Source organism: Amphibalanus amphitrite, unplaced genomic scaffold (genome assembly GCF_019059575.1).
Source record: "Amphibalanus amphitrite isolate SeventyFive unplaced genomic scaffold, NRLGWU_Aamphi_draft 002129F_arrow, whole genome shotgun sequence".
Taxonomy (NCBI): domain Eukaryota; kingdom Metazoa; phylum Arthropoda; class Thecostraca; order Balanomorpha; family Balanidae; genus Amphibalanus; species Amphibalanus amphitrite.
In genome coordinates, this window is record NW_024883622.1 from 27,741 (window position 1) to 50,849 (window position 23,109).

The 23,109-nt window shown below is 51.7% G+C and overlaps 4 protein-coding genes across 4 annotated transcripts; 2 read left to right on the plus strand and 2 right to left on the minus strand.

Annotated features, from left to right (window-relative positions):
• Positions 1–2,087: 2,087 nt before the first annotated feature.
• LOC122376421 (histone H4) lies at positions 2,088–2,483 on the plus strand. Its single transcript, XM_043356289.1, has one exon. It carries the CDS (start codon positions 2,117–2,119, stop codon positions 2,426–2,428), a length of 312 nt encoding a protein of 103 aa, XP_043212224.1. The 5' UTR covers positions 2,088–2,116; the 3' UTR covers positions 2,429–2,483.
• Positions 2,484–12,205: 9,722 nt separating this feature from the next.
• LOC122376419 (histone H2A) lies at positions 12,206–12,685 on the minus strand. The gene has a single exon (XM_043356286.1). The coding sequence runs from the start codon at positions 12,634–12,636 to the stop codon at positions 12,265–12,267; it is 372 nt and encodes a 123-aa protein (XP_043212221.1). The 5' UTR covers positions 12,637–12,685; the 3' UTR covers positions 12,206–12,264.
• A 100-nt stretch (positions 12,686–12,785) lies between these two features.
• Positions 12,786–13,337, plus strand: LOC122376417 (histone H2B). Its single transcript, XM_043356284.1, has one exon. It carries the CDS (start codon positions 12,837–12,839, stop codon positions 13,206–13,208), a length of 372 nt encoding a protein of 123 aa, XP_043212219.1. The 5' UTR covers positions 12,786–12,836; the 3' UTR covers positions 13,209–13,337.
• A 1,559-nt stretch (positions 13,338–14,896) lies between these two features.
• LOC122376418 (late histone H1-like) lies at positions 14,897–15,521 on the minus strand. Its single transcript, XM_043356285.1, has one exon. The coding sequence runs from the start codon at positions 15,514–15,516 to the stop codon at positions 14,950–14,952; it is 567 nt and encodes a 188-aa protein (XP_043212220.1). The 5' UTR covers positions 15,517–15,521; the 3' UTR covers positions 14,897–14,949.
• Between the last annotated feature and the right edge of the window lie 7,588 nt (positions 15,522–23,109).

Sequence of the window (23,109 nt, forward strand, 5' to 3'; positions counted from 1 at the left end):
CTAGCGAGCTTGTATTCCATTGGAGAATGAATTCCTGTTTGATGCTACCCATGTTAGTGGTTAGAAAACTTTAAAGCGTGGTTTGACGGAGAACCGGGGAGCTCTGGGTGGTGGACGGGGATAAGGTCCGCGAGCTGCACCTGGAGACTGTGCGATTACGCAGCCGCAAAGACTGCTCTGAGTCAAGGGCCGACTGGATCTCCGTTATTGTTGAGTTCACGTCCTCTTCAGTGACACTGATTTCGTGTTCCACTGTTGAGGCTTCTGAGATTGGGGAGTTGAAAGGGGACTCCGTTTCCGCCGGGCTTCCCAGCTGGTCCCCTTTTTTCAGTGTAGCGACACTTTCAGTCGCTACGGGGGGTGCATGCGCAGTTATCTCTTTTCCGGATTCCTGCGCATGTGGCGCCGCTGCGCTCTTTGCGTCAGCAGGATGGCGCGGGTCGGGAGTCAGGTTAGACTGCCCCTGTTCGGAGTTGGGAGTTTGAGCGTGCTCTGCGCGCTCGGACTTTTCTGATCGGGTCGGGTGATCGACAGCTGGCTGAGGGCCGGCTGCGTTTGGGCCACTTTGAATGGGTCGGCGCTGTGCGTGCTCGTCCCTGTGACCTGGAGCTCGCTTAGCGTGCTCCTGTCGGGTGTTCGTCATAGGTGGCTCAGCGGCTCTGTCGCTTCGAATGGGTTGGCGCTGTGGGCGCTCATCCCTGCGACCTTGGTTGGGTTGCTCTTCCCGGTTGGGGTCGAGCCACTGCTGCGTGCGCTGGGCGCGTGCCGGCAGCTCTGGGAACTCTTGTTCCTCCGGGGGCCAGATGGGGCGGTTGAACCGCGGCCCGCGAGCATGATGCTCCTCTCGGGCGCGGGCCTGTTCGGTCCGGTGAAGTTCAGCGGAATACCGCCGGATGGGGCATCGCCTGTCCCAGGCAGGGTGATCACCGCCACAGTGGGCACAGGTGCAGCTCGCGGCCTCACAGTGGTCTGTCGGGTGCTCGTCCGCGCACCTGCCACACAGCGGGTTACGGCGGCGGCAGTGTCGGGTGGGATGATTTGCCCAGCAGTTTTGGCACAAGGGCGGGGGCGGGACCCAGGGATCCACCTGTACTCGGGCATACCCGCACTGGATGTGGGTGGGGAGCTCTGTGCCCGAGAAGCTGACCCTGATGGTAGGGTTTGGTCCTCGCGTCGCGAGGTTCCTTGATGGCATTCGCTGCACCCGGATGACTTTTTGGGGAGCGAGCTCTTTCAGCAGATCGGCGTTGGTCATGTCCGACAGCATTTCACTGCGGATCACGCCGTGCACACTGTTTAGGTGCACCGCCACATGCACGTTGACATCTTGACCCAAGATGGACTGGGTCGCGAGCGCTTTTTTAGTCTGGTTTAGGTTGTGGGTCTTTAGTAGGAGGGCTCCCGACCGGATCGGCTTAGCGTCCAGAACGGGGCCGAGCAACCGGTCAACTTCGCGGGCGAGAGCGAAGGGATTAGTCTTTTTAAAGTCCGTGGACTTGTCTTTTTTGGTTGCCAGGAGGAAGCAAGCTCCCTCCGGCGGTTTGTCGTTAAGTTCGAGGATGGCAGGGGGATCCTCCCCCTGCCGATACATGACCGGAACGGTCTGACTTGAGACTATGTCAAAGATTACTGATGAAAAAATATAAAAAAAATGGGCGGAGCGGGCCGGCTTGCCGGTTACCGCGGAAAACCCGACTCACCGCGAGGAGGAAAGATGAGCGATGGGGGAGGGGGGAGAATAAGAGTCTCCCGAAGAGCGGGTGATAGGAAAGATGGAAAAGTCGACCTTGCCCTATATGACCTACCTAATTAGCTAAGCATATAGGGCTGAAGGCCAGGCAGAGGCGACCGGCACCAGTTGGTGCGCGGATAGCACGGCGAACCGTGTGCGCCCACCGCTGTAACGTGGCGAACCGCCCCCGTCACAGCAAGTGTCCTGAAGTTTCGCGGTTTTTTTCTCTAAGACATAGACTTGAATTTTGAAAGCGCACGATTGTACAAATGTACAGCATGCGTTCTTTTTCAAGAGGCTACCCGCTTGGCACACAGACGGCAACACCTGTACTTATTGAACCTACCTGGCGCTGAAGGTAGGTACCACCAATTACTCGCCAAGATGACGGGACGTGGCAAGGGCGGCAAAGGATTGGGTAAAGGAGGAGCTAAGCGGCATCGTAAAGTTTTGCGTGATAACATTCAGGGCATCACCAAACCTGCTATTCGACGCCTGGCTCGTCGTGGCGGTGTCAAGCGCATCAGCGGCCTCATCTACGAGGAGACGCGCGGCGTTCTCAAAGTGTTCCTGGAGAACGTCATCCGCGACGCTGTCACCTATACCGAGCACGCCAAGCGCAAGACGGTGACTGCCATGGACGTCGTCTACGCTCTGAAGCGCCAGGGCCGCACACTGTACGGCTTCGGCGGTTAAGCGGAATGCCTCGCGACGAAAGCCCCACGAACAACAGGCCTTTTTAAAGGCCACACTTAATCTGAAAGATTTTCACCGATTGATTGTATTCCATTATTGAGACGCAAATCATCCCCGATCGTCTAGCCAATAGGCTGGTCAGCAGCCGAGGGTGCCTGGTGAGCACAGGATACTGTTGGACCTTGTACTCGTACGTGGCTTGCCCGTTCGGTCAAGTGTTTTAACAGTAGGAGCGCGTAGAGCTGTCTTTTTTAAGACAGCTCTATTATCCCTTGGTGGCCGCTCCAAGGCCTTTTAGTGGCGAACTTTAGCGCCGATAGGCAGGCCAGCTAAGGTGGTCGACTTTTCATCTTTTCTCTCACCCACTCTTCGGGAGATTCTTAATCTCCCCCCACCCTCCCGCCTCTCGACTTTCCTCTTTTCGTTGTTAGCCGGGTTTTCCGGGGTCACCGGCCTGCCGGCCCCCTCCGCCCAATTTTTTTTTATCCTGCCAAGACGCTTTAGTGAATTGCTTATTCCTAAGAGTTAAACGGTTAGAGGTAATACCAATACGTACTTAAACAAAACCAACAAAACATAACGTAGTAAAACAGAAAGCCGAATACATCAACAACATGGACTCTCTCGACCGCGAGCCGGCTCCACCGGGTCACCCATCCGAGGAGCCCGCCGAGCTCCCCCCCTCCCAGGCCATCCCCGAAGGACCGGCGTTCGTCCTTGTGACAAGGGAGGAAGGCAGTTTCCGGCACACGAACCCGTTCTCTCTTCGCCGGTCGATTGACAACTATATAGGGCCAGTTAACTCTCTAAAAGCTCTCAGGAGTGGCGCCCTCCTCATTGAAACAAAAACAGCGACCCAAACACAGCAACTGCTCCGTACCGCCTCCTTCAGAGGCACACCAATCACTGTCACCCTGGCCACCCGACTTAACTCGATCGAGGGATCGGTCCGCTCGGACGCCCTCACGGAGGTCCCTAACCGAGAGCTCCTCGAAGAGCTGCAGTCCCAAGGCGTCGTCCGAGTACAGCGTCTCCGGTCCCGTGACCTCCAAAAACTCGGACCAAACCCGACCATTCGCCTCACGTTCAGCGGCCGCACTCTACCGCAGGCCATCCGATGCGGGTACCTCTCCGTGCCCGTGGACCCCTGGGTCCCGGCCCCGCGCCCCTGCACCAAGTGCTGGGCCTATGGCCACTCAAAGCGCGCCTGCCGTCGACGCCAGCCCATGTGTGGCCGCTGCGGCGGGCCGCACGACGCGGAGAAGTGCAGCGGGCCCGAACAGTGCCCCGGCTGCGGCGGTCCCCACCCGGCGTGGGACCGCCGGTGCCCTATCGCGGAGGACGCCAAGCAGTGGCACCGCGCGGAAGTCAAGAACCGCCGCGCGGAGCACCGGGCCCAAGGCCACGGTCGGCCCAACGGAGCCACGTGGTTCCGGGAGGAGCGGCCCGACGGGCTGCTCCCCGCCCCTCACCCGCCGTCGGACACCGGGTCCCCTCCCACTCGTTCCGCGACCGCCGCCGCCGCCGCCCGCCCGACCGCCGCCGCCGCCGCCGCCGCCCGCCCGACCGCCGCCGCCGCCGCCGCCCGCCCGACCGCCGCCGCCGCCGTCGCCCGCCCGACCGACACCGCAACCGCCCCTCTCGCCGGGGACGACTGGCCGCCCCTGCCGGCCCCAGGTGCGCCCCATAAGGTGGCCTCACCACCGGCACGCTCCGTGCCACCCGCTCCTAAGCGCACTACCGACATGTCTTCACCGGCCGCCCCTCAGGCCTCGCCCTCCGTCCGGTCCGTCACCGACACCGACACCGACACTGACGACCCCGCTCCAAGGCCGTCCCGCCTCTCCAAACACTCGAGCGGCTCCGCGGAGAGCCTCGGCAGCGGCCAGTCAGAGGCCGACACTATCTCCCTACAGCTCGACGAGCTAGACACTACCATAGTCAGCGCCCCCACCCCCTCACCGCCGCCCCACGACACTCCACCGCTCCGCCGGAACAACACCGTTCCCTTGAGCCTGGCCGACCTGGATGTGCTGGAGTCAGCCAGGTCCGGCCCGCTCACTCGGTCCGCTCTAAAGAAACAGTAATATGCCACAACACACGGAGGAATTCCTGCTCCAGTGGAATGCTAACTCTGTAGTATCCCACTGGGCGGAATTCCGTGAATATATAGTTAATAAAAAGCCATTAGTAGCCGCCATCCAAGAGACCCACTTCCTCGACACTGACTCGACTAAATATAACTTTAACCTCTTCGGATATTCTCTTTACTGCAATAACGTAAATGATTCCCCACGCCGAGGCGGTTCGGCTTTGTATGTCTCTAACAACCTTCTACATCATCAAGTTAACTTTGACTCTAACCTAAATTACGTTGCAACCACAATCAAAATTGCACAGCGAGACGTTAATGTAATCTCTCTCTACTTGTCACCTAGTATTAACGTAACGTACCAACAACTGGATCGACTCTTTGGCCAAATCCCCTCCCCTAAATTGATAATAGGTGATTTTAATGCTCACCACACTGCCTGGGGCTGCAACAACATAACACAGCGCGGCACCACACTTTACAACATCATTAACAAACATAATATCATTTGTCTTAATGACAAATCACCAACATTCCACAGAATCATGAACGGAACAAATCAATACTCGGTAATTGATCTTGTGCTGACTTCTCCAGAAATCAGCTTGCTTTTTACCCCAAAAGTGCAAATCGACCAATACTTTAGTGATCATTATCCTATACATATAACAGTTGAATCCTCTTCAAGGTCAACCATAAATACATACCTCCCGAAATGGAACTTTAACAAAGCGGACTGGACGACATTCCAGGACGACATAGATGAACAACTTGACATTCTTAGCTTCAACGACAATACAAACAATAACGTAAATGACAACGATACAGTAAACATAGAAAGTTTCCTTCAGATAATAGGCGAAGCAGCTGAACGTTCTGTCCCATTGACAAAGCAAAGACAGGGTTACAAACACGCCCCGTGGTGGACGGAAAACTGTCAAAAAGCAGTCGCGAGGCGCCGCAGAGCCCTACGGAAATGTAGGGCCTGCCCCTGTGTTGCTCATGAAATTCAGCTCAGGAACGAAATCAGGAACGCAAAAGAAGTCATCAACGCAGCAAAAAAAGAGTCTTGGGAAAGCTTTTCGAACAAATTCAACCGTTTCACACCCATTACTAAAGTCTGGGAACATCTTAGATGTTTCCGCATCAATAAACCAAAGATATATAAAATTCCGTCACTGATTATACAAAACACACTCACAACAGACCCACAAGCAGTTGCCACACAATTTGCAGCCCATTATGCAAACATATCCTCAAACAACAACTACTCAGGCACTCTACACAACAACCTCAGCACCACCCTATCAACACTCACGTTCCAATCCGACAACACAGAACATTACAATCACCTATTCACCCTATATGAACTACAACATGCAATCGTAAAGTGTGGGAATACTTCGGTAGGCCCGGACAAACTGCCCTACATGTTCTTCAGAAAACTAACCCCCTTTGGCCTTGAACACTTTCTCAAGGTCATCAACCAGCTATGGGTTGAAGGCCACTTTCCGGATTCCTGGAGAGAAAGTATAATCATCCCCATTCTCAAAAAAGACAAACATAGCACCGATCCAGCTAGTTACAGACCAATTTCATTGTCGAGCTGTGCCTCTAAAATCGTCGAGAGAATGGTCAACAATCGAATCAGAGTGTACCTAGAATCACAACACAAGCTCTCACAACACCAAAACGGATTTCGACCAGCACGCTCCACAGCTGACAACTTGATACACATTATTGACACGATACAACAGGGGTTTTTCCATAATAAAGTTACAGCTGCACTCTTCCTCGATCTGAAAGCAGCCTTCGACAAAGTACATCACAAAGCTATACTTATAAAAACACATAACATGGGAATACGCGGCCGAATGGCCAATTTCATAAGTAATTTTCTTAATAACCGCACTTTCAAGGTCAGAGTAGGCAACACCTACTCAACCCTACATAACCTCGATCACGGCGTCCCTCAGGGAAGTCCTCTCTCCCCGACGCTCTTCCTTATATATATAAATGACATCTTTGACAATATACACAATGTAACACATAACGTACACTATTCCATGTACGCGGACGATTTGGCGGTCTGGACGTCGCACCACAATGTGAATGCGGCAAACCAAAAACTTCAAACGGTACTAAACCACGTAAACAAATGGTGTGACAAGTGGGGAATGCAAATTGCTCCCCACAAGTCAGCCTCACTAACCTTTTCCAAACAACGCAGACACCCCACACCTCCACGCCCGCTCCGTTTGGGCCGGGTTGAGATTCCGCAAACAAATACCTTTAAATATCTAGGCATCACACTGGACAGGGGACTCACTTTCACACAACACATAGCAGACATCACAGGAAGGTGCACCCGGCGCCTCAACATCATGAAATGTATCTCTGGTACACACTGGGGCGCCGACAGAAAAACACTGACACTTCTATATACATCTCTGATTCGATCCATCTTGGATTATAATGCCTTTTTACTAACAAATATATCCACTACTCTCAGTAACAAGGTCGAGAGTATCCAGAATTCCGCTCTTCGCATTATTTCTGGCGCACTCCGCACTTCACCTTCATCGAATCTCCGTGTTGATTCAAACATTCCTCCTCTGGAAAGAAGAAGAGAATACCAGCTTATAAGGTATTACACGAAAGTAATGGCAAGAAAAGATACAATACCATATGCTATACTCAGTGACCTACCAGAAAATAACATAATAACACATAGAGAATACAAGTACCAAACAATAAGAAGACACCTTAAAAACATACTTAGGGACTATAAAATAGAAACTCCAAAGGTTCTAGACAACCCTCCACTGAGCCCGTACTGGACTAGGCACCCCATCCAAACCCTTATCCTCTTCGATGACAACAAAAAAGACATGAACACTGATGAAATGAAACAACTTTTCCTCGAATTCCAAAACGACCATAAAGACCATACTTTTATATACACAGACGGCTCTCGGGCGGACAACAAGACCGGAGCTGCCTTCTACATAAAAGGATTCGCACAATCCACCCGCCTCTCCGATAACCATTCCATCTTTTCGGCCGAACTCTACGCGATCAGTGCAGCGCTTCGACACGTAATCAACAAACCTGATAGACAACTAATGATTTGCACTGATTCCAAGGCAGCAGTGCAATCAATCGCAGCGGCCCATAATGATTCGCACCCAATCACGCGAGACATTAAAAGACAAATTAATCAAATCACCGACCAAAACAGAGAAGTTAAGGTAATCTGGATACCCGGTCACGCGAATATTGTGGGGAATGAGCGCGCGGACAAAGCGGCCAAAGCCAGCCTCCGTGATCCCCCCAATAACTCCCTCCCATGCCCGGTATCAGATTATCTTAATGTCATTTACGCGTCCTACAAAAAGTATGTCCAGTTTGAATGGGACGTAAATCCACATTACTACTTTCACCCAATCAAACCAATTATCGGACACTGGTCGACTGCTTATCAAAATACCCGGCTTAAAGAAGTAATTATAGCCAGACTTAGAATCGGACATACTAAATTGACACATGAATATATCTTTGATCAAGGCCCCCCTCCAATCTGCCAACGTTGTAACATAAGATACACAATTGAACACTTCTTGATCCACTGTCCCCAATATCAAGCAGAGAGGCAACCTATAATCCAATATATCACCGACAACCAACTTGCACTTTCAATTCCTACTCTCCTCGGCGATTCTCACCCGGATCTACTCGAATTGCTTTTCTCTTTCCTGAAGAATTCCAGGCTAGACCGATCCATATAGCACAGTCTCGCGCTCAGTTCTGTGGTCGGCAAGCCGTCGATAGCGGTTCTGGGCGCGGGACTCAATCTTTTTGATTCCTGAAGAATTCGATACAGGCCATGTCAATTTAGGAGCCCCGAGCTTACGGGCACCAGCCGCCGCCGCGGGGACCATTGGCACGCGGCGGCGGGCTCCCCCCCCCCCCCCCATCTGCTCGGTAGACAGAGGTGTCGGCACTATGCCGTCCGCAACGACCCGTTATTATAGATTGTCACACCAAAGGAGCCCACACTGAAACGTCAGTACTCCCATCATACAAATCAGCACTTGGTGGGAGTTTGCAGGAGCCCCGAGCTTACGGGCACCAGCCGCCGCCGCGGGACCATTGGCACGCGGCGGTGGGCTCCTCTCCCCCAACTCATTGGAGACATGATTTGCTCTTGGTTTTTCTCGTGTTTCATTGTGATTGTTTTGTTTCCATTGTTCTTGTTTTCCCTTACGATTGCGAGCGCGCGTGTTTGCGTCCCTCCGGCGGCGGCGGCGGCAATCGGGACCTGCCCATCCCTCTCTTGGGTCTCGACAGGGATCCCTCTTAAAGGTTGAGGCCCACTCGAGACCCAGAAGCTATCTGGCCGGACACCCCGGGCATGGCCTAGGTGGCTTGCATCCCTGGCCCCCGGGAGTGGATGAAGGCGATAGCTCCACAAACACACTTACACATTAGCGATATAACGTAACGTAATATCAAAGCAAAGGGATTTTTCCTGTGCAAATTGGCAAAAGCGCACAGGTTTTGCCCTCTAAGATAGGCGCCAGGTTTTTCTAGTTAGGACTTTCCTGGTGGAACTCACAACACAACAACAGCACACATTACAACACTACCACATTTCAGCATCAAGATTCAGCAGCAAGAAATGTAAGTACTCAAAATCCCTCTCGGCACTGCCACTCTGGCACCCTTTCTGGCTTTCCCTTGCACTTGCTTCCACCGGACGTCACATGAGCCGGGCTAACGTAAACTTTGTTCTTGATATTGCCTTGGGCCGGAATAACATAGCCGGCATTAAAGTAAAGTAAAACGGAAGATCTGGCTAATTGCCAGCTAGTAACTTCCCCCTACCCCGACCAGGGCCTCGGCCTGTCGGGAGCAAAATTCAAAAAAAAAAAAAAAACCTGGTGAGCACCCTCCTGAAGGATATGTCCGTGAGAAAATTCGGAAACTGCTCCCTCGCACTCTCCGTACTATTTTCCGAATATTCTTCGGCAAGGCACCTATGTGTCCATGAGAAAATTCGGAAAAGCGATTGACACCAGTCCCGTGTCGACCTGACGAACGGTACTCCGTCACAGCCCCTTAAGCCAGGACCATGTTTTCCGGTATTTCTCACGAAATTGTACCACCGTAGATAATCCGGGAACTGGGTACAACATCGTGAGACTTTTCGTGAATCGTAGATGGCGCCAAAGTAGGGGCAGACGGGACCCGAGACCGGCACCGCGGGGGGTGAGGGGCGGGACTGACAGGGGTCGTCGCGCGGAACTGTCCTACGGCCAGCGCCGAGCATCTAGCCTCGGGCCCGCATCCCTGCCCCAGGCGCGACCAGAGCTCCCGGATGTTCCGGCTCACTGCCGCGCCCCAGCGCGTCAAACTTGTGAGAAAATTCGGAAACTGCTCCCTCGCACTCTCCGTACTATTTTCCGAATATTCTTCGGCAAGGCACCTATGTGTCCATGAGAAAATTCGGAAAAGCGATTGACACCAGTCCCGTGTCGACCTGACGAACGGTACTCCGTCACAGCCCCTTAAAGGAAAAGGGCCACCTTTAACATGGGGATTGAAACTGAGATAGCCATCTAGTAGCCCGTGTCCGAAAACCCTCCAGTCTATCTCCTTACGGCCGATTTCGGCTTCCATTCGTAGGTATCGGTAATTTTAAAAGAGGAATGCGTCCTTATCCCAGGAATGCGTCCTTACCCTGTAATACAGCCACCCGCGTTTTTTTTTTTGGTTTTGGTTTTTTACCAATCAGCTCCAATCAGCTCAGCTTTAACCAATCAGCTTATCTGACACAATCCGACGAGTCTGTCTTCTGAACGCTGATTGGTTTGAGTGTGACGTCATCGCTATGCCATCACACAGTAGGTGCCGTAGAGAGTATCAACATAGTACCAATATGTTAAACAGTTTTAAATACTTTTTCGCGAATTGTGCACTTCTGTCCCCAGTTTTAAAAAGAAAATGAAAAATAATAATGTCAAAATGAAAAACAACGATATCTTCATATTTCACGAAGGTGGCCCTTTTCCTTTAAGCCAGGACCATGTTTTCCGGTATTTCTCACGAAATTGTACCACCGTAGATAATCCGGGAACTGGGTACAACATCGTGAGACTTTTCGGAAAACCACCTTCCAGCACACCTTATGGGCGTTCACGTTTTCTCTCACGAACTAATACCACCGTAGATAATGCGGGAAATGGGTACAACATCGTGAGACTTTTCGTGAATCATAGATGACGCTAATGTACAGCAACCGCTGCAACTGTGAATGGCGCATATGGCTGGTAGGGACAGCACCTGCCATGCCGGACAGGCGTGGCAGGGACTGCAATGCATGCATCCATAAATATGCGTCTTTGACAGCTCATGTGACATGTAACATATCTTCAACGAATTGGATTCAATAGTCCGGTTCAGGTTGGTACGATCTGGTGTCAGTATGCATGTTACTAGCTTGATGTTCATCATTAAAGTTTATATGTTGGCCGTCTGCACCTCCGAGCTCTAGTCCTGGACTGCTGGTTTTGTTGTCCTGCTAGTCTGCCCCGTCCCCTCCCTCCCTCTGTGAACAATGCGTGCCTTATCTCGGCTCGGCCTTGCCCGGTCCCCTCCCCCCTCCCTGGACTCGGGCCGCGCTCTCAGTTCTCTGCCGCGCCACGCCTCGGGTCTCCTCACACCCCTCTGCCCCGACCCTCCCTCCCTCTCTCCCTCCCCCCCGAACCGACAATCATCTTCCGGCTCACCACGGCCGCCGGTGGAACTACTGCGCAGGTGGCAGCACCTGCCCGTGGAGAAGCGGCTGGCAATCGGCCGTCCCACTCCCCACCCCGCCCCCACCCAGCTGGCCGCCAGACCGTGGGAACGACTCGGCTCAGCGCTGCCGGCCGCTGGACGGGGAAACCCCGCCGCCCGCCGCCCGACACACTACCGCCGGGCCGGCCGGTGGAATTTCCCAGTCGTCGGCCGGTAATTTTTCTCCTGAATGGAGGGACCGCCATCGAGTTTGTCACGTGAATTCAGCCGCATTCCTGGTCAACGTCTAATGCTGAAGGGATATGTGTGTACGCAGATATCTCGCAGGCCCTAAGAGGAAAAGCTCGCTGCAAAAACTGAGCACTTCAAATAACCCGCAAACCTACGCAAATAGAATAGTTATACGATAGCCCGACTCGAATTATAAGCAAAGTGCGAGATTTCCCCGGCGCCGATTTCAACTTATTCGTAAAACAGGTCGAACGCGTGAAACGGCTGATGACGTCATCAAATGGCCGTTAATAGTTAAGAGATAGGGCCTTAGCCAAGGCCCACTTTTCAAATGAAGGGAACGAATTTCTCTAACACCACGAAACTGAGGATATTGCGAACAGGATATATAGTGGTTTTTGAACCTGGCCGCCAACTTGGCTCTCTCAACTCCGAACTAATGCAAAGGTGGGACAGTCCCTTAAATAGTTTTTTTTTCGCCGTAGCTTGACCAATAAGAGATATCAATCGCAAATTCAATGTCTGTAGTAGTTCAGGAGATAGGGGCGTGGGTTAACGTTTCACGCCAACGGAAACAGCTCTGGGTGCTCCCCAGATAGCGTGATAAGTCGACGCGTTGTCATGAAAGTGACCTGTGACCAGTTCCATTGGTATTTTGTGGCCTTTAAAAAGGCCTGTTACAGGGTTCGAGTCGACTGAGCCAGATGCAGGCTTACTTCTTCTCGGTCTTCTTGGGCAGGAGCACCGCCTGGATGTTTGGCAGCACACCGCCCTGGGCGATGGTGACGCCCGACAGGAGCTTGTTCAGCTCCTCGTCGTTGCGGATGGCCAGCTGCAGGTGGCGAGGGATGATCCTGGTCTTCTTGTTGTCGCGCGCAGCGTTGCCGGCCAGCTCGAGTACCTCAGCGGCCAGGTACTCCATGACGGCAGCCAGGTACACGGGGGCACCGGCACCGACGCGCTCGGCATAGTTTCCCTTACGCAAGAGACGATGGATACGACCGACAGGGAACTGAAGTCCGGCCCGGGAGGACCGGGACTTGGCCTTTCCCTTCACCTTGCCGCCCTTGCCGCGTCCAGACATGGCTGTATGTGAACAAGATGTAGCAACAAACGTGCAATCCTGTATTTGCGATCACAGCTGGATTTAAAAAGGGACGTAGCGGTGCCGGACACCGGTGCTCACCCACTTTTCCCACCGCCATTACGCATTATTAACCGAATTCCAAAAGCCACATACCCTACGTTTCGTGTTGAACAGTGTGTTGCACTCGAAGCGCCGCCATGCCACCGAAGACTAGCGGAAAGGCCGCAAAGAAGGCCGGCAAGGCCCAGAAGAATATCTCCAAGGGAGATAAGAAGCGTAAGCGCAAGAGGAAGGAATCGTACGGCATCTACATCTACAAGGTGCTGAAGCAGGTCCACCCCGACACCGGTATCTCGTCGAAGGCCATGAGCATCATGAACTCCTTTGTCAACGACATCTTCGAGCGCATTGCTGCCGAGGCCTCGCGTCTGGCGCACTACAACAAGCGCTCGACAATCACCTCTAGGGAGATTCAGACTGCTGTCCGCCTGCTCCTGCCCGGTGAGCTTGCCAAACATGCCGTGTCGGAGGGGACCAAGGCCGTCACCAAGTACACGAGCAGCAAGTAAGCTGGCTGGCCTGGCAGCCGGTGCCGGTCGACGCTCGCTTCATCTCATCACTGATCATCGCTCATCGCCTCCCATGCCGGCCGGTGCCGCTCCTAGCAGCACAAATAGGTCTTTTTCAAGACCAATAAATCAAATAGTGGACTTGCACCACAGATGATTACATCCGGGTCATTGTTGCAGCGGGTCGTCGGCTTCAAACAGACGCTGATCTGCACTTGTTTCGCACTTACCATGGTCGCTATCGAAATCGCAACAGAACCGCATGATAAGGGACGTAGCGGTGGCAGCTACTAGCGGCGTTTGAAATTTTGCCGTTTTTTAGGCGAACATGACGTCACTAAAACGTCATTTTCTCAAACTTTTTTTGACGGATTTCGCTCAAATTTTCAGGGAACGTGTAAAATTGATGTGTAATAAGGTGCTGAAAGTTTGACGTCGCTGGCGTAACGCGTTTAGAAGCTATTGGCGAAAAACGGGAGGAGGGGGGGGGGGGCAGTTTCTGCCCTCCCCCAGCAGGTTAAGGGACAGTTTTGAATCGCTTCGATTCCTTTTTTTTTTGCTCGGCCAGCCTAGCGCCAGTCTCGAGCGGTGGGACAGTTAACCCGGCAATTTTGACAGTTAACCCGGCAATTTTGGCCGGGATGCAAAAGTTACGTTAAACCGGTTTATGTTAAACCGGGAGCAAATAACAGCGTGGGAGCCTATCTTAGGTGTGGCAAAGCTAACGGAGTACTTACTTGTTGCCGAAGTGCCGAAAGAAGGCGCTGGAACCGAAAACACAACATTGGTTCATGTATTTATTAACATTCATACACACAGTCATACTTGTGTAAGGTGTCAGTGTTCGGTTGTGGGGTGTAATAGCCAGGGACAACGTTCTATGAACTGAAAAACCCGGCGCCTATTGCAAAAGGAAAAACCCCGCGCTGAAGCCAAAATAGCGCGGGGAAAAAACCCTGTATCGTTTAAGCTAATGTGTAGGAGGGTGACGAAGAGGGAGATGGGAGACGGTTCCGCGCGGGAGGGACACCCGGGGTCGCCTAGCAGCAAACGCTTCAGCCCCCAGTCGGTGTTGGCGCTGCGACGGTTGTTGGCACGGGGCCTTTACCGGAGCGCGCAATATGTCTATGCAAGGAGGGATAAGAAAAGGGACAGGGAGGTGACTCCGCGCGAGAAGGGCGCCCGGAGGCCAAACAGGAAAAGCTAAGCCCCCAGTCGGTGTTGACGCTCAACGATCTCGGCCCAATCGACCTGATCGGAGCGCGCAATGTGGAGTCACCTAAGTGTTCGCGGTGCCGCGCCTCCGCCGCCGTTAGCGCGCGTGTAAATCACAGGTGATTAGGCCAGATCGACGATTCAACGGAGCAATTAGTGCGAATGAGAAGCGGTGGGGGAACAACATCAAACGATAATCACAAAAATCACAAGAACATCAACAGCAAGAATGAAAGATCAATCATTAGCACGTACAATCAACGGCGCGGCGGAGAGAAAATGGCGGAGAAGAATGTAGGAGAGGAGGAAGTTTCTGGCACTAGGCCAGGCCGGAGGTTAAAGTTCGTGGAGAAGTTGCGCGTCCTTGAGAAATGCGAAGAGTTTTTCGAGGAGAAGTGGATGGTCGTCTCCTAGGAGAGTGGGGAGATCCAGATATCATCTGTGCTTAAAAAGACAAAAACGAGACGATTAGATGGCTCTGATAAGAGCCATTGACATGTGCCAGCGGAACGGTCAGGCACATCGTTCACTTCTTAGCCGGGGCCTTTTTGGCGGCAGGCTTTTTGGCAGCCGTCTTTTTGGGCTTCGGTGCCTTGGGCTTCTTCGCCGGCGACTTGGCCTTCTTAGCTTTGGTTGGCTTGGCCTTGGGCTTCTGGGCCTTGGCGGGAGACTTGGCGGTCTTCTTTTTGTCCGCCGACTTTTTGGCAGCAGTCTTCTTTGGTGTCTTTTTCGCGGCCACAGGCTTCTTAGGCGACTTTGCGGCGGGCTTGGCCGGCTTGGCAGCAGCGGAAGACAGCTTGAACGATCCGCTGGCACCCTTGCCTTTAGTCTGCACCAGGGCGCCGCTGGTGACGCCAGTCTTGAGAGCCTTTTTGATGAACGGCGCCAGCTTTTCAACGTCGACCTTGTAGTTTGCTGCAATGTACTTCTTGATGGCGATCAGCGACGAGCCTCCTCGCTCCTTCAGACCTTTGATGGCTCCCTGGACCATCTCGTTGGTGGGCGGGTGCGTCGGCTTGGTGCGAGGCACCTTTGCCTTGGCCGCCTTGGCGGCGCCAGCAGCAGGAGCGGTGGCAGCGGTAGACTCGGTCATCTTTTTCTGGCGTCAGGTATCGAAGCTTTTTGCTTACCGGAAAGCCAGAGAGCTGCCATAGACGATTCAGTCGGGACAAACACGACTGACGCAACAGTTTACTGATAACCGGCAGCCTGATCTCGACAATGGTGACATTTGTTTGCGCCCTAATGCTTCCAGGGACTCGTTGCGGTGAGCAGTCACGCACGCTGTGGTGGCGCCAACACTTTTCTTCCCTTTGGCAGCCGTCGATTTGGAGTAGACCACTACGTCGAGCGCAGTCAGGCTGTTTTTCAAGTTACTGTTGGCGAGCTGCTGCAGTGATCTGGCGACGTGGCATCATTTCATCGGCACAAATATACAAGCAGCGATGACCGGCTGACGAACGGAGCCAACGGGATCCACAACGCATCGATTGCGCTCCTTTCAAGCTACAAATGTCTGCAAACGGACGACAAACCTGGCTCGCAGCTGTCGTTTTCAAGGAAGACTTTTGAAAAAGAAGCGTGCTGTGCAGTTTTCAGACAGACAGAGGCAGACAGATACGCCAATGGCGCTGCCAGGCGCCGTGTGAAGCCAGAAGCGCGCTCAAAGATGACAGAAGAGAACCGCCAACCGTCGCATGAACCCGCGTGTAACAGTCATCGGTTAGAAAGAGAGCTACCTAAAATATTCCAGCGTCACCGTCACAGTCAATATTCGGGGAAAACTGCAATTCTAAGATATATGCACAGCTCTTCACTTTTTCGAGTCAGCTACACTTCACACATTACTTCACACGTCCTCGGCCGCTGCTCAGTCTCCGCCATCTTGCGGTTGAGTCGCTCGTCGAGCCTCGCACTCCTGTAACAAAGCTGAGATTCCTATGTAACAGCGGTAATAAATTGGGCCTTTAAGTACATTCAGTTCAATTTTTTTTTGTCCTCCCGGCAAGCCATGAGGCTATAGCCGGGGGAGGAAGAAAGTTAATAGCTGGCAATTGGTCAGGTCTTCCGTTTACGTTACGTTAATGCCGGCTATTTAATTCCGGCCCAAGAACTAAGACAAAGGCCATTTTCAGCTTAGATAATAAATTCTTACGTAAGTGCATTTAGCAGCACGCATGTCCCTACGTTTTGCTACCCTGAATCTATTTTTATATACCGTTACCTGGGCCCGCTACATGACGCTACCAGCAGCACTTTTCCCCTTTGCCGCTGGCAAATGAGTGACGATGGTGACCGCCGCCATTTTGAAGTGAACGTTTCAGCGCCGGTTTTTTGTTCTAGCATTGCAATAACGAGGATTAATGCTCTGATTGTCGCACAGCAGAAACTGGCGGAAACCTTCATGGTCGGAGGAGGAGACGTCAGACGACACTGGACACAACACACTCAACACACCCGTCCGCACTCTGCGAGCCGGCACAACGGGACAGGGGACGCGCGGTCCCCTGTCGCGGTCTCCCCCTCAATTAGCCGGAGGCGAGGACCGGACCGCCCGCTGCCGGCCGTACAGTCTTTAGAACGGTCAGCGGTCGCTAAATGCCAGTCGGTACGGTCTCTGCTGAAAGAGCACATCGCACGACCGGTGGGACCAAGGCCTTGCATACCGTGACACTTGAGTGGCATCGGTGGCACCCGAATAAAAAATGCCTACAATAATGCCGCCTAATTCCCATGGGAGTCCACGGGATTGGTAGTTCTCCCGAAGAGTCTTCGGAAAAGGTATGTTTCCGTGATAATTATAAGGGTGACCGAGAAGTGACCATAAAAGGCATTCCGAAAAATAGGCCATCAAAGCCTTTTCCCGTGAGAATATTCGGAAACAGGTTCCTCGCCCTTTCTGTACCGTTTTCCGACTATTCTTCGGTAAAGTTATGTTTGCGTGAGAATATTCGGAAACAGGTTCCTCGCCCTTTCTGTACCGTTTTCCGACTATTCTTCGGTAAAGGTATTTTTCCGTGAGAATATTCGGAAACAGGCTCCTCGCCCTTTCTGTACTGTTTTCCGGCTATTCTTCGGTAAAGGAATGTTTCCGTGAGAATATTCGGAAACTGGCTCCTCGCCCTTTCTGTACTGTTTTCCGGCTATTCTTCGGTAAAGGAATGTTTCCGTGAGAATATTCGGAAACAGGCTCCTCGCCCTTTCTGTACCGGTTTCCGATTATTCTTCGGTAAAGGTATGTTTTCGCGAGTATTATAAGGGTGACCGAGGTGTGACCATGAAGGGCATTCCGCTAAATACACCATAGAAGTCAATGTTGTGTGCTACTAGGGAACGATCGTCCGAATTTGTTGCATTGAAATGCTACGGTCTCGGTAAGATTAATAACAAACGTCTCCTAATTATGATAACAACCTCACGAGACAAGCCCGGAATCGTCTATTATTTAAACCCCTTTAAAAGCAAAGCAATTAGGTAAATAATGGAATTCTGGAATACCGCTACCGCCCACCGGCACGACCGCCTGGCACAACAGCTGACAGCCAGGCGACAGCGGCCCCAACCTTATCCTGAAGAATATTGGCAGCGGCTGCCCGCTGCCGGCCGTCTAATCGGCCGTATCTGTGTTCGTGCTGCATTCGTGTGACAATATTACCACCGGCCTATTTCAATTACTGTGACTTACTTGTGCTATGTTAAAGGGACCCTCCCAGTTCCCACCTTCAAAAAAGTTTATGAAATGGCATGAAAGTGATGTCGCTCGGTTCAGAAAGAGCGAAAACGAATATCTACCAAATTTCACCGAAAAATATTCACCGGTTTTCAAGATATTAGACTTTTACTTTTGCTTACTTTTTGGGATCTCCGCTGTTCCTAGCGACTTTATTTGGAAGCAATAGTTTGGCAGCTGAAAGTGCGGCACTTATTGCGCACAAAGCAGCATATACCACCGCGTGCTACAAAACGTTTTAGTCTAACATTTAAAAATCGTTAGATATCTGCGCTATATTTCCGATTTAAGGCATTAAGGTGGGAGGGTCCCTTTAAGACGTGTCTGTGCCCCATGCCAGCCTTTCCCAGCGCCCGTATAGGCACGAGCCACCGCCCGCAGTGACACCTCGTCGCTCAGGTGGCGCATGCTAGTTCTAACCTCGCTCCCCAGATGACACTAGCCGTCCGCACCAGGGGTGATACTGCACCGCAAGACACATTTAAGAACGGAGAGGCAGCTGCGGCCATGTGGGTGACAACACGTGATCGCCTGAGGCGGTCGGGGTAAAAATATTTTACCCTTGAATGCTGGATGCATGCACTGCGACTTTTTATTATAAGAATGAAGAGCGTGTAATCGACGTGTAAAGCGTGTAAAGGCGTGTAAGCGACCGTATCCGGGACGATACGGCGTGGGGGGGGGGGGGTCGTACCCATTTCGTACCCGCCCCCTCCCCCCCTTGGCCGGCGCGTATGTAGAAAACCAATAGGTCCGGCGAGGGTTTCCATTGTGTTGACTTGCTTAAGCATAAAGGCCTAAGCATAAAGCATTGTGGGGACTCGGAAGGGGTGAGACTAAATGCTTACTTCGAAATCTAAGCTGCGTTGCGGCATTGGCGGTTATGTGCGGCGTGTATGCCGCATGATTAGTAAGCGGCGACCACTAAATTAAAAATTCAATAGCTTTGACCTGTTTTCAATGGATAACACTGCATACCAAAAATGTCCATCGCTCTCGTCATAGGATATTTAGATTTAAATAACTAACTTATCTACATCATTGTTTTGAACCAAATTAATACTCAGCCGCGAACGTATAAGGTATAACCCCTTGCCGTTTCGCTCCTGATCAAGCTAGAGCTTCGCGGAAAAAACGAGCGTGTTGCCCGTGACGAGAGAAAGCCGATGATACCCAATTTTAAGGTCCTAGGTCATCGGTTGACCTTCCAGGTCAGGTCAATGACCCAAAAGGCGGGAAAATTGGGACCTGTTAGAACGTCGTAGTGTGGCTGCTATGGGGTTTTTCGGGGTGCTGATCACGAATATCATGCTAGTTTTGATCACAGATGATGTCTTCATTCATTTAGGCCAGGTCGGGTTAGGTCAGGTCAGGTCAACCAGTAGAGGTCCTGCCAGGTATTTGTAGTAGGTGTCAACCGCCTCTGACAGCCTCGTAACATGTTACGAAGGCACCAAAACTACTTTGTAAACGTTCATGTGGTTGCTTAATTCGAATTCAGCTCGAAAAAACTGACCTAGAAACATGTCAAACTCGAAAAAGTGAACCGATGTCACCAAAGGTCAATGGCCTGACCTGACCTTCAGGTGACCTTGACACCCACCCTAATGCATGGGGGCAACATCATATCACATGTTTGAACGCTTGAAACCACGAAAAGACTGCAAACGCGCTGCTAATGCGAGCCGACATACGCTGAATCGCGGTTCCGGCCAAACATGGTCTCGAAAAGTAGGTCACAGGTCAAGGGTCATTTGGGTCAGGGTCATGAAATTTTCAGGATGGGTGTTAAATTGATCAATGCGAGGGTACTGAAAGTTTCGTCGCGATCAGCCGCTTTTTAAGCGAGTTATTCGCGAAAAACCTTAGGGGGGTTGCATCAACCCCCCCCCCCCCTGTGCGGGCGAGGTCATGTTTTGATAGCAAGACTGAAACAGACTTTTTTGGGTAGCCAGGAAATCGCATGCCAGAGCCTATTCAAATTCTTTTATTGGCCTTTATATGCACCAGTCGCATACAGGTACGGGATTTAGCATACGATTTCCAGACAATCGAAAGACTGTTTGGAGACAACAAAGGAAGGAATGAGTGAGTTAAGTTGAAAGTATTAATTTGGTTCAAAATGATGATGTAGATAACCTAGTTATTTAAAGCTGAATATCTTATGACGAGAGCGGTTGGCATTTTTGGTATGCAGTGTTATTCATTGAGAACCGGTCGGAGCGTTTGAGTCTTTAATTTAGTGGTCGCCGCTTACTAATCATGCGGCATACACGCCGCACATAACCGCCAATGCCGCAACGTAGCTTAGATTTCGAAGTAAGCATTTAGTCCCACCCCTCTCAAGCTCTCCCCCCGACTCCCTACTCTGAGTCGTTGCCAAGCAACCGTTGGCATGACAACCCATCTGGGCACTCCGATTGGCTAAGGTTTCCCGCCATACCGGGATCACGGATTATGAAGGATGCTCAGTTGCCACTGGCCTCGGGGCACCTCTCCCGAGGTGGATCCACAATCCACCTACATATATACATATATATATATATATATATATATATATATATATATATATATATATATATATATATATATATATATATATATATATATTCATAAGGAGTCGGCACTCTCCGGGCGGTCCTGTATCAACATTGAAGCAAACCACCGCTCCCTCTGGTCAACCACTGGTTCGGAGTACCGCCGGTAGGTGGCAGGGCACTCTCCGGGCGGCCCTGTATCAACTAACATTGAAGCAAACCACCGCTCCCTCTGGTCAACCACTAGTTTGGAGTACCGCCGGTAGGTGGCAGCACCTCCTTGGCGTTATAAAGTGGTCGATGTAATCGCTGCTCCCTCTGGGTGAGCACTAATTCTCAGTATGTCCGCTAGGTGGCAGCACCTAACTAACCTACTTGGAAGTCTGTTGATTTAATCATCACTCCCTCTGGGTAGATACTACTTCTCAGTATATCTGCTAGGTGGCAGGACGTTTTAGGTGAGCGTAGGTTCTCCATTTAACGGTAACCGCACAAAAGATCGTAAAGCAGTCTGAGCAAAAGATCGTATGGCAGAAGATCGCAGGAAGTTGATCGTGGACTCGGAAGGAGAAAACTGCGTCCATATGAAGGCGTCCTCTCTGAGCCCAGAGATCCCTCTACGTCCGTCTCGCGGCCCACGCCCTGTCCGGCGGGTGGTTGGAGATATGGACTGCAGAGGTCACCACCGTCCGTGGAGCCATTCAGCCCAGCCAGATGTCTGGCTAGTGGTTGGCGATATGGACTGCAGAGGTCGCCACGGCCTCTCGGCTCGCTGCATTGTGTGCGGCGCTGCTCCGCCTGTGGTGGCCCGTGGTGTAGACATAAGCGGAAATGGGGGGTGTTTGGCCGTTACGAGAAGACATCCCATCACTCTGTCCTAAGCTGTCTCAAGCTCTCCGGAGCCCCGACTCCCTACTCTGAGTCGTTGCCAAGCAACCGTTGGCATGACAACCCATCTGGGCACTCCGATTGGCTAAGGTTTCCCGCCATACCGGGATCACGGATTATGAAGGATGCTCAGTTGTGGCTTAATTTGACTGAACACGGGACAACTCCCGGACACCGTAAGGATTGACAGACTGATAGCTCAGACAGACTGATTGTGATTATGTATGGTGAATTTCTAGTTAATCCAACAATAAATATGGCAGTTAGTTGCCTGCTAAGGGTAAGATGTCGCCGGCTGGAGCGGGATCGGCGGCCGACGCGGGAAACGCGGCAATCACAATTTTGTGTTTACACACTCATAATTCAAATTTTTATCTGCCGATTTTCAAAATTTATGGACCAGAAGATTGCTTGTACATTTCTTAGTCTTCACACAAAATTTTAAGCGAATCCAATGTAATCAGCGATAACGAGCGCGATGTAAAGACGGGACCATCCCGCCCCGGCACAGTCTACAATTCAGGCGGGCGGCGCTCGCGCAACGGCTGGCAGTGGCCGGATGTTTGACTTTACACCGCTATTAGTAGAAAAGTTGTGAGCCGATTTTCTTATTTCTTGCACGAGAAGATCTGCAATTCAATTCTGCACAGGTAGCTGAAATTTCACATCAATATTAGGTTTGCGGCGCGAGTTTTTAGCGAAAAACAGGAGGGGTGGGCGAAATCCGCCCCCCCCCTTCCACTACGCGTGTTAAAAGGTTCGTTACTCTGTCAACTTTGACCGATTTTTGGAGATTAGGGAAGTAATCTAGCAACACTGACTGACGCGGGTTCCGTACATAATTGAGTGTCCTACACGCTCATTATTTCATGTTAGGGGCGGAACAAATTATGGCAAAGTTAGAGACCAAAAACCAAACACGTTCGGCAAAGTCGGCAAAGTCGGCAAAGCCCGTTGGCGGTGATCGGCAAGTTTCAGTTCCGAAACAAACTGTGTTTGAATAGGTTGACTGAAGAATCCCTCAGCGCATCTGCTAATAGGAATGTCAGCTGCCTTATTCTCAATTTTCCTCTCGCCCAACTCACCAATTCAACCAGGTCTCACCGCTCAAGTCATCATTGTGATTATTGGTGACCTGCCACATGCGTACATTAAAAGGCTTCGTTACCCTGTCAACTTTGACCGATTTTTGGAGATTAGGGAAGTAATCCAGCAACTCTGACTGACGCGGGTTCCGTACATAATAGAGTTTCCTACACGCTCATTATTTCATCTTAGGGGTCGAACAAATTATGGCAAATTTTTCAGTAGCGTTAGTCAGTGGCGGCCGCACGGCTTCGTGTTGCGGAGGCCGACACGGCGGTCTCTCGTCGAACATGTGTTGAAGCCCATCAATACAATACTGGCAATACCATATAAATCAACAATACACACAATACAAGTCGATAGTAAACGCCGGTTGCCGTGCCACGCTGCCTCAGACATTCCCGGTAGGTGACAAGCGTAAAACCACTGGTCGTCGCGCGGCCGG

What these genes read in the sequence shown, in the direction of transcription:
- LOC122376421 (XM_043356289.1), top strand. Translation starts at nt 2,117, where the DNA reads ATGACGGGACGTGGCAAGGGCGGCAAAGGATTGGGTAAAGGAGGAGCT.
- LOC122376419 (XM_043356286.1), bottom strand. Translation starts at nt 12,636, where the DNA reads ATGTCTGGACGCGGCAAGGGCGGCAAGGTGAAGGGAAAGGCCAAGTCC.
- LOC122376417 (XM_043356284.1), top strand. Translation starts at nt 12,837, where the DNA reads ATGCCACCGAAGACTAGCGGAAAGGCCGCAAAGAAGGCCGGCAAGGCC.
- LOC122376418 (XM_043356285.1), bottom strand. Translation starts at nt 15,516, where the DNA reads ATGACCGAGTCTACCGCTGCCACCGCTCCTGCTGCTGGCGCCGCCAAG.